This window comes from Cnephaeus nilssonii, assembly GCF_951640355.1.
Source record: "Cnephaeus nilssonii genome assembly, chromosome: 22".
Taxonomy (NCBI): Eukaryota; Metazoa; Chordata; class Mammalia; order Chiroptera; family Vespertilionidae; genus Cnephaeus; species Cnephaeus nilssonii.
This window is the reverse complement of record NC_137093.1, coordinates 3,941,721-3,952,531: the sequence shown is the minus strand read 5'-3', so window position 1 is coordinate 3,952,531 and position 10,811 is coordinate 3,941,721. Positions and strand designations below refer to the sequence as shown.

The window sequence follows — 10,811 nt, the reverse complement described above, 5'->3', positions numbered from 1 at the left end:
GGGAGGAGAGCCTAGAGGAGGGGCAGGGGGGCCGGTGGTCCCTGGAGCCCCCATGAGTGGCATTCACCTGGGCTGGCTGGTGGGGGGCCCTGCGGGACCGCCGACTCCCTCTGCCGCTCTCCCAGGAGCCTGGGGCTTGTGGGGGGAGCTGTCTGACCCCTGGGGGCTACTGAGCCCCCCTGAACCAAGCCCCACATTTCTTCCTGCCTCCCGCCCTGGCCTGAGCTCCTCCCCGGAGAGCCAGAGGAACACTGCGGGGAAGGTGGTGGCTCCCCCGTCCCTCTGCCAGCGTGGACCCAGGGAGGCCCTCCCCGTGTTGGGGGGCCGCTGATGTGGGGGGAGGGGCCTCGGTGAGCCAGGTCACCGGCCAGACCTCCACGGACCCGGCAGCGGCCCGCCCGGCTTCCCGGTGGCACCAGTGGCCCCTGCGCGCCGACCACCGTCCTCCGCCCGCCTCCCCGTCGGTGCCCCGTCCATCCGTCCGTGCGGCCCGGGCGGGCCTTATCTGTAGACGGGCAGGCGGATGTGGGCGTGCTGGTGGTCGAGCAGCCGGGGCACCGCCACGGTCTCGTAGCCCTTGCCCAGCATCTGCTCCTTGATGCAGGGCGGCCGCAGGTCGTTGATGAGATACTCCAGCGACTGCAGGCTGCTGCTCAGGGCCGCCGTGCCGCACGCGCTCCTGCTGGGCAGGCCCGAGAGGGCCTCCGCGGGCGGCCCCGCCAGCTCCCGGGCGCCCCCGGGCCCCAGCTCCGCCACCGCCGCCGCCGGGTTGTAGCAGTCGCTGGTGGGCGTCACCAGCACGCTGTTCCAGGGCGCCGCAAAGTACTGGCCCACGGTGAGGCCCGCCGGCAGCCCCACGCTGCAGGTGAGGGGGGACCCACTGGCCCGCTCGTACGCCCGCCCCCCACAAGCCTCCGGGGACTTGCTGGCCACCGTGCCGCCGCCGCTGTAGGCCCGCAGAGGCTGGGGCGGCGGCGGGGGTGGCTTCTGCGGCCACAGCAGGTAGTCCAGGCTGCCGTCCACGTACCCGGCCGGCTTGGCGGCTCCAGCCAACGTCAAGGCCGTGCTTCCCGGGCCCAGCTCGGCGCCTCTGCGGCAGTCGGGCAGGCCGGCGGCCGAGTAGGCCAGGCTGGGGAAGCTGGGCACCGGGCCGTGCTTGGCCGGGCTGGGCTGGGGCACAGCCACGCCCTGGCAGGCAGCGGGGGCCGCGCCCGGGGCCTGGCACTGCTGGTTGAGCTGGTAGAGGATGCTGTGGATGGAGGGCAGGTTGGAAGGCGGCAGGGCCAGGCCGCGGCCAGGCAGGGGGATGACGGAGGCGGCCGTGGCGGCGGCCGTGGGCAGGCCGGGTGGCGGGGCGGGCGCCTCGGGAGGCTTGGGGTAGGCCAAGGGCCCCAGAGTGCTGGGCGCCGGGTAGGGCGCGATGCCCACCTGCACGACGGCTGGCGACAGCTTGGTCCGCTTGCCCTCGGCGCTCTTGAGCACGCCTTTGACCGGCCCGGCGGGCGCGGCCGCGCTGGAGGAGACGGCGGCCTTGACGACGGCCAGCAGGCCCTGGTAGCCGGCGTGCTGCGGGTAGGGGCTGTAGCGCTGGCCGCACGTGTCGTAGCCGTTGACGGTGCGGCCCAGATGCTTGTGCTGCGGCACCCGGATGGTGGTGGGGAAGATCTTGATGGACAGCGGGCTGTTGGCCACCTTCTCAGCGTAGGCGTCGAGCTCGGCCGGGCTCGGGTAGCGGGAGGAATGCATGGAGCTGGCCACCGTCTCGCCTGGGGGGACAGGGGGGAGAGGGAAGCACAGGTGAGCACTGAGCAGGTGACACGGAGGCCTGGAGCCGCCCCCTTGGGCCTCCCTCCCTTCACGCCCTGGCTCCGCCTTCCTCTGCGTTGTTAAGCTCCAAGGACGGTAAGGAAAGGAGTCAGACACGCTCCTGGGGCCAGGGGTAGGGCGTGGCCAGTGTCCGGAGTGCCCGGCCCCGCCCAGTCGCCAGCCCGCCAGGTCAGCGGCCCTCCTGTCTGCTCACTGCGAGGACCAGCGCCTGGTGCGTCCCGGTGAGGAGGCGCGGGCGGCACTCGCATTGCGTCGGCAGGTTGGGGCTGATTCAATGGCCCTCTGGCCCGGCGTGTGTGTTCAGCGAGTTCTTTTGGGAACATGCCCGTGAGCAGAACCGCTGGGACACGGGGAGGCAAAGGCTCAGCTTTAGGAGTAAAGGCCCCGACAGTTTGCCCAAGAGCCTGTGCCAGGCACATGCCACCGGCAGCGCCCCAGAGTGCCCAGCTCCACGCCGAGGCGCTCGGTGCTGTCTGTCTTTGCTACGGTGCCTGTGGGTGCGCACGCCTGCCCTCCCTCTCCTCACCCGGCCCATGGGGGGTTCGGGGCACTGCGCCCTGGCTGCCCAGCCCCATCCCGAGTCGGCCCGTCGTCTGCGAAGCCGCCGCCTTTTTTGTGAACTGCGCTTTGTGGGCACAACTGGCCCCGCCACGGGGAGGCAGGTCGTGGTGGGCTGACCCCTTCTCCCATCCAGAGCCTCTCCCCGGTCCCAGGACATTCCTCAGTGCTGCCCAGGGCCCTGTCTGAGGCAGGGGGCCTGCACCAGGTGGACGGAAAGGCCCTGCCCGGGTTTGGAGCTGGCTGGCCTGGCTGTAGGGCTGTGTGGCCCTGTGTAAGTCGCTTGCAAAGCTGAGCCTCAGTTTCCCCACCTGTGGAATGGGGGTAAAGATCGTGCCAGGTCTGCAGGGTGACCCCGATTGTAGCAACGGGCCCAGCAGCTGGTGAGGCGCACAGTAGGTGCTGGGAGATCGGGACCTGTCTGGGCCCTTGGGTGAGGAAGACCCTACAAGGTTTCAGAGGCAAACTGCCTTCCCTGTGCTGTGGGCGCCCCCAGGACCACCAGTGCCTCCAGGGGACTCAGGAGGGGCCTTCACCTCCCGGCACCTCAGTTTCCACATCTGTAAAATGGGGTGCTAACACTGCCCCCAGAGTGGCTGTGAGGGTTAACAAGTCGCCGGCAGTGGAGTGATAGCAGAAGCGGGCGCTCTCCTAGTCCGCGGTCATTCCTTCCCGTGCCTGGGCGGGGCCTTCCGGGGAGGAAGGGGCGGGGCTGTGCGCAGGCAGATGTCCCGTCTCCCAGAGCCTCACCCACGGCCCCCTCCGGGGCCCACAGCCAACGTGGGCAAATGCATGCTGTGGTGGGAAGGGCAGGCAGCTGGGACGCTGGGGAGCCAACCCAGCTGGGCTCCAGAGGTAGCTTTTTAAAAAAATATATATTTTATTGATTTTTTACAGAGAGGAAGGGAGAGGGATAGAGAGTTAGAAACATCGATGAGAGAGAAACATCGATCAGCTGCCTCCTGCACACTCCCTACTGGGGATGTGCCCGCAACCAAGGTACATGCCCTTGACCGGAATCGAACCTGGGACCCTTCAGTCCGCAGGCCGACGCTCTATCCACTGAGCCACACCGGTTAGGGCCAGAGATGGCTTTTTGGAAGAAAGGGCGCCCCAGTGAAGGCTGTGGTGAAAGGGGTGCCGAGGGTGGAAGATGCGGTGGGAACTGTAAGTAATCCGGAGGGCAGCAGCCCGGAGCAGCGTGCAGAGAGGCCCAGGGGCCTGGGCAGGCCGTGCTCGGGTGGAACCGCACGGAGAGGGCGCTCCTCACCGAGGGCAGCGGCTCTCACAGCGTTCCTCCCCCAGGGCACGCTGGTGAGGTCTAGAGCTGCATTCGATGTCACAACTTGAGGGGGTGCTACTGGTATCTAGTGGGCAGAGGGGCTGCTGAACATCCAGGGTGCACAGCACAGCCCCCCACAGAGAACTGTCAGGGCCCGAGGGTCAGCAGTGCGGGGAGAGGCCTGCCCCTGGGCCTGGGCAGCCGGGGAAGGATAAGCAGGGAGCGCAGGGCAGGCAGCACGTTAGGAAGGCCATCCGCTCTGCCCCTCCCTCGGTGCAAGGATGGGGCCTACTGGGCTGGGCAGCAGGGAGGGGAGGGGAGGGGAGGGCCAGGCAGCAGGGACGGGAGGGGAGAGGAGAGGGGAGGGGAGGGCAGTAGGAAGGGGAGAGGCGGGCAGCGCCAGAGGAGGCTGGAGCAGTGTGCTCGTCCCTCGGGCCTGACCTGGGCCGGACAGGTGGAACGGCCAGGGGCCCCCGTCCTGACCCTGCCTGGGGCAGCCCCCACCTAAGTGGCCTAAAATAAACTCGGTGTGGAGAATGGAAATGTCATTTTGGCCAACGGGGGAATCTTTCTCTGGGATTGGATTTAAACTACATTATACAAGCAATTTCATGGGCACTTAGCACCGCTCAGAGAGGCCCGCAGAAAAGGGGCCAGCTCTTCGTTTTCCAGCCATAAATCAGCAGTTGCTATAATGAGCACAAAAATGTCACTTTTATGCAATTTTACAGATGAACAAAACTGGTGAAATTAACTGTGGTAACCTACTATAGTCAGCAAAAGCAGCTGCCGGGGAAAAAATTATATCTGTATGTATTTTTGTGCCTCTTAAACTCTCTTCCCAAGCAAGTTTCTGCCATTGTGGTGTGAAAACTCATTTGTCCTCACCATTATACTTTCATTTGGAGTTTATCTTGAGTATCCAATGAGCCACCAACTGTGAAAATGATTAAATCTACAAAATCTATCTAATGGATGGAATAAATTAGGTGTTTAAAACCGTACGCAGAGGGGGCGGGACGCCATGCCCGTTACAGTCCCCTCATTGAAGGAGGGCCCATCTGGCCCCTGCAGGTCCGCAGGCTCCTCGGCGGGCGGGGCCCTCTGGCTTTCCCTGGAGCCGATGGTGGGGGCAGAGCGGAGGCTGCCCTTGGGGAGTGCGTGGCACAAGCTGGGCCCGAGCCCACAGCTCCTCTCGGCCCCTCTTGTCTGGGGCACCTGGCAGCTCTGAGGTGGGAGTGTCCCCATTCCACAGGTGAGGAAGCAGACAGGTGGTGGCGCTGGGAAGGCGGTCTCCTAGACCTTCCTGTCCTTTGTGGTCCCTTCCCACTCCAAATGCGGCCGAGCTGTACACCCTGCAGGGGAAGGCGTGTGGGGTCTGGGGGGTGGGGGGGCATAAAAGGCACTCGGCCTCCTCCTGGCTCATTCTCTCTTGGACCACTCACTCTGGGGGAGGCCGCTGGAGCAGCCCGTGGGGAGGCCCGCCTGGGGAGGCCCTGAGGCCTCCTGCACCAGCCTGGGAGCCTTCTTGGAAGGGGCCCTCCGGCCCCGGTCAAGCTTTCGGATGACCGCGGCGCCGGCCGACCTCTGAGGCAGCCTTGCGGGAGACGAGGAGAACTCCAGCTAAGCCACTCCTGGATTCCTGGTGCACAGAAACATGGGAGCTACTACCCATCGCTGATGCTTTAAGCCACGAAGTTTTGGAGCAACTTGCTGCACAGCCACAGATAACGAACACAGGCCCTCGTTTCACGGAGGAGGGAATGGGAGCTCGGAGACTCCCAGGGCCACACAGCGGCACGGGGCGGAGCTGGGATTTGGACCTGGTCTGCTTCCCGAGTCCTCCCCTCCCGGGTCCCCACCTCTCCCTCCGCACCCAAGGCCGGCCCCCGGGAGCAGCAGACTCCCGACGCCCTCCCTCTCCTTGCACAGAGCGAGGAGGAAGGACGTTGGTGGCTGTTGTTAATCCTCACCCGAGGGTATTTCCCCTTGATGTCAGAGGGGAAGGGAGCGGGAGAGACAGAAACATCGATGTGAGAGACACATCCATTGGTGGCCTCCCGCAGGTGCCTGACCCGGAGGAGCCTGTGACCGAGGTACATGCCCTTGACCGGAATTGAACTCACGACCCTTCAGTCTGCAGACCGATGTCCTATCCACTGAGCTAAAGAGGAGGACGATTTTAATCAGCCTTGAGGCTCAGAGAGACAGGCGACCCCTCAGAGGCCATGCGGGCAGGCAGCTGTCTGCCTGGCTTCTGCTCTGCTCCTAGAGATGCCAGCTGGCAGCCTGAGCCCGTCCTGCCCGGACACGTGCGTGGCTGGGCCTGCGCAGTCCTCTTCGGTGTCCTGGGAGTGGACCCACGGGTCACCGGAGTCGCCTGCCTCACACCTGGCCTGGCTGCGGCGGCCCCGCTGCGCACCGTGTCCCTGAGGCCCCGGCGGCTCACATAGCCTTTCCCACCGGAGCATCGCGGCCAGGGCTGGGGGCCCGGAGGTGGGCCAGGGCTGGGGGCCCGGAGGTGGGCCAGGGCTGGGGGCCCGGAGGTGGGGCTGGGGGCCCGGAGGTGGGGCCAGGGCTGGGGGCCCGGAGGTGGGGCTGGGGGCCCGGAGGTGGGGCCAGGGCTGGGGGCCCGGAGGTGGAGGTGGGTCAGGGCTGGGGGCCCGGAGGTGGGGCCAGGGCTGGGGGCCCGGAGGTGGGGCCAGGGCTGGGGGCCCGGAGGTGGGCCAGGGCTGGGGGCCCGGAGGTGGGGCCAGGGCTGGGGGCCCGGAGGTGGAGCCAGGGCTGGGGGCCCGGAGGTGGAGCCAGGGCTGGGGGCCCGGAGGTGGGGCCAGGGCTGGGGGCCCGGAGGTGGGGCTGGGGGCCCGGAGGTGGGGCCAGGGCTGGGGGCCCGGAGGTGGAGGTGGGTCAGGGCTGGGGGCCCGGAGGTGGGGCCAGGGCTGGGGGCCCGGAGGTGGGGCCAGGGCTGGGGGCCCGGAGGTGGGGCCAGGGCTGGGGGCCCGGAGGTGGGGCCAGGGCTGGGGGCCCGGAGGTGGAGGTGGGCCAGGGCTGGGGGCCCGGAGGTGGGGCCCGGAGGTGGGGCCCGGAGGTGGCCCGGCCACCTGTGTTAGTCCCTGTGCGGCCTTGTTTTGGCAAACGCAACGGCACAGGAAAAGGCCTCCCGTGAAGGTGCCGCAGCGCCAGCTGTCCGCGGCGGCTCCCAAGCAGTGGAGAGAAGTGGCGGTGCTCGTGGGGTGACTGCGGGGCAGGGGAGGGCCCCATGGCGAGGGGACCCCCGCGTTCCACGGCCTGGGCTTCGTCACCTCAGGCACCGAATCTGACGGCGTGGGCGGTCCATCCCCGGCCTGGGCTGCCTGAGCTGCTTGCTCGCTGCCGTGTCCCCAACGGGTCGTAGGTGCTCAGGGAGGCCGTGCTGAATGGACTGCGAGGCTGTGGCCAGGTTACCCTCCACCTGGGAGCCCCGCTCACTGCGTCGCGACACCCAGGAGAGTGAGTCCTGGGAGCCCCGCTGGAGGCGGCCGTGGAGAGCTGCCTTCCAAAGCCTCCTCCACCCACACCCGCCGGGTTTCCCGGGCAGCGCTGTCCGGGGCAGGCAATCCTCTGTACCCGCACCTCACGCCCCCGGGGCCTCTCTCTGCAACCTTCCAAGAAGCTGGTCTGAGTGAACTCGGAGCTGCTCAGGGTGCATTCACGCCCCAGCCACCTGGCTCGGCCCTCCCTCTGCACCCTCCCTGGGCCTCCTCCCCTGCCCACAGCCTCCCTCTCTGTGCCTCCTCCTCTCCTGCCCACAGCCTCCCTCCCTGGGCCTCCTCTCCTGCCCACAGCCTCCTTCCCTGTGCCTCCTCCCCTGCCCACAGCCTCCCTCCCTGTGCCTCCTCCCCTGCCCACAGCCTCCCTCTCTGTGCCTCCTCCTCCCCTGCCCACAGCCTCCCTCTCTGTGCCTCCTCCTCTCCTGCCCACAGCCTCCTTCCCTGTGCCTCCTCCCCTGCCCACAGCCTCCCTCCCTGTGCCTCCTCTCCTGCCCACAGCCTCCCTCCCTGTGCCTCCTCCCCTGCCCACAGCCTCCCTCCCTGTGCCTCCTCTCCTGCCCACAGCCTCCCTCCCTGTGCCTCCTCCCCTGCCCACAGCCTCCCTCCCTGTGCCTCCTCTCCTGCCCACAGCCTCCCTCCCTGTGCCTCCTCCCCTGCCCACAGCCTCCCTCCCTGTGCCTCCTCTCCTGCCCACAGCCTCCCTCCCTGGGCCTCCTCCACTCCTGCCCACAGCCTCCCTCCCTGGGCCTCCTCTCCTGCCCACAGCCTCCCTCCCTGTGCCTCCTCTCCTGCCCACAGCCTCCCTCCCTGGGCCTCCTCTCCTGCCCACAGCCTCCCTCTGCTTGCCCTTCTGCAGTCTCTGTGGCATCCTTGGGAGGTGGGCCCTGGGTTACAGGAGGAGGTTGGACATTCAAGGAACAGGGTATCAAGCAGGGGTTGCGAATGCAAATTCCCACGATTTTGCTGCCCCCTGGAGGACAGATTGGGCAGGGAACGAGCCAGAAGGCGCATGCAGGGGAGGGACTGAGGTGGGACGCTGACTTGTGAGATGATGTGCAGATGGGAGAGGATGGATGCGTGAAGGACGGTGCGGGATCCCGTGGATGCCCTGTTCCAAGGCCTCCAGGAGGCCACAGGGCTCCGTGTGCAGAAACCCAGGCGCCCACCCTGTGCACTGGGCACCCCGCCCCGTCCTGTCTAAGCCTTGTAGGGAAATTTGAAAGGCTGGCAGGGTGCGGCCAGTCATCACTCCGTGAAGGTAATGTCCTGGCCTTTCACAGGGGTGTTAAGTAGGCGGGGTCATTAACGAGGAAGTGAAGACAATAAAAAGCAGCCCTTTGAGTGAGATTGGATGTTGTCGCAGGGAGACAGGAGCACAGGCCTGGCTCCCTGCCTCCAGGAGGCTGAGGGGGGAGGCGGGGGGGGGGCGCTCTGCTGTGGAGCCCAGAGGGGAGCAGCTGGGACGCGGCTGCAGCCGGCTACGCCCAGCATTACCCCCCCCCCCCCATGCTGTGGGTGACCTGGCAGCCGGGAACGGGACCCTGCCTCCATCTGTAAGGGGAGGGGTGGAGGCTCTGCACTGTGAGGCCTTGGTCCCTGCTCATCGGGGCAGGCGGAGGTGGTGGGTGGGGCAGGGCCCCGACGCCAGCCCAGAACTCCTGGTCCCCACACAGGGTTCTCTGTGGGGACCCAGGCACCAGCCATGGATGTACCGCATCCCTCAGTTACTGTGCTGCCCAATGCGGGTCCTTCCTGCCCGCTGGGCACCCCCCCGGAGAGGCTGTTCCTCAGCGACCACACACGGGGTGTGAACAGTAGCCCTGCCGCAGGGATGGCGGAGAAGTGCAGTGTGCCGGCACAGAGCGGGTGTTCAGCAGATGCCATCTGTCCTGCTGCCTTTTTTTTTTTAATGTATTTTTATTGATTTCAGAGAGGAAGGGCGAGGGAGAAAGAGATAGAAACATCAATGATGAGAAGGAATCATTGATTGGCTGCCTCCTGCACGCCCCCTACTGGGGACCGAGCCCACAACCAGGGCATGTGCCCATGACGGAATCTAACCCAGGATCCTTGAGTCCACAGGCTGATGCTCTACCAGTGATGGCGAACCTATGACACGCGTGTCAGCACTGACACGCATAGCCATTTCTGATGACACGCGGCCGCATGCCGAGGATGAAACATTTGCTGCTCCTGAGGATGAAACATTTGCGACTAGAGTCTTGGAGTTAGTTTTTTCCTCAAAGGGACACACTACCCGAGTTATGCTCAGTTTTTTGGCGAAGTTTGACACACCAAGCTCAAAAGGTTGCCCATCACTGCTTTATCCACTGAGCCAAACCAGCTAGGGCCTGCCTCCTCCTCTAAGGCTCAGGAAGTCACAGTGGGTGTGAGCTGTGTTGAGGGGGGAGAGGTACCCAGGGGTGCCCCTGGGCACAGGGCCTGGCCCGCCCACAGGGAGGAGCTGCCTGGCTGCATTCCCCTGGAGGTGGCAGCCTCCTGCACGCTCCGTTAACGGGACACTAATTAGCTGTGGCGCCTGGAGAATCCCTAATGAGGCCGCCCAGGAGGGGCGGGGCCAGGTGCTCCTCTGCTGTGCCCGTGACAGCCGCTGCCCGGCACTGCCTCTTCGGGCCCAGACACCAGCCTCCTGGGGAGGACAAGGGGCAGGGTGGCTGCCAACCGCTGGATCTGCCCAGCCCACTGGCCCAGGGGCAGCCCGAGGTCTTTGATATCAGCGTCAGGTGTGGACCCAGGCACCCCAGTTACCAGCGGGGGCCTCAGGGAAGTGACCCAGCCCCCTGGCCTCCGTTCCCCTAAGGGGCAGAGTGGTGAGAAATGCGAGGACGCCTGTCGGAACGGAAGGCTGGGCACATAATGGTGCAGGGGAAGGGCTGGCTGGCTGCGCCGACGGGGCAGTGCCGGGCAGCGGCTGTCCCTGGCACAGCAGAGCCTCTTACTCTGTGTGCACACGTGTGAGGAAGCTCCCACACGCGCTCAGGCACGCAGGGCTTCCTGTACATAAACAGCAGCAGCTGCTCCCGGCACACACGGTCCCCACACCCCCAGGCTGGAGCTCTGGGGTGGCCACTGTCCCTGGAGACCCATTTCCCTGCCCCTCACCCGTGCCTCAGTTTCTCTCACCTGCTCCCTGCCTGGGAGCTGACTGCGAGCCCACTCCTCATTCTCTCCCTGTGCCCAGGCCCCGGCGGCTGTCCCTGCTCACGGCTGCAGAGCTGCCCGCCCGTCTTCCTGGCGGCTCTTTGCGTTTGGCCCTGCTGCCTCATCTCTCCCTCCTTTATCCCCACTCCTGTCTTCACCCACGCCATGCTGGTCGGCTCACCTACCCGCCCTCCCACTGAGTGTCTCCGCTCTCCTCCGCCCCACCCCCCGGCTCCCCGCCCCTCCCACCTGCCTCTCTCCGCAGCCACAGCCGCGCTCGGTTCTGGGTCCGGGTCCGTTATGAAGAACTGCCGACACCCTCTCAAACGCTGGCTCATCTTCACGTGTTCACGTACATTTTGCTGGGCCCAGTGTTCAATGCGGTCCAACCTGTCTTTTCCTACGTGTGTGCCCCCCTGTTTGCCAGGCCGTCCCGCCTGAGGAGGAGATCC

At 66.3% G+C, this 10,811-nt stretch overlaps 1 protein-coding gene across 1 annotated transcript in view; it reads right to left on the bottom strand.

Moving 5' to 3' along the window:
- FAM222A (family with sequence similarity 222 member A) overlaps window positions 1-10,811 on the bottom strand; it is a 53,530-nt gene continuing 42,719 nt past the window's right edge. The window contains exon 3 of the mRNA XM_079762856.1: window positions 1-1,766. Coding sequence (XP_079618982.1) covers window positions 502-1,766 — 1,265 coding nt within the window. The 3' untranslated portion in view covers window positions 1-501. The remainder of the gene's footprint in view (window positions 1,767-10,811) is intronic.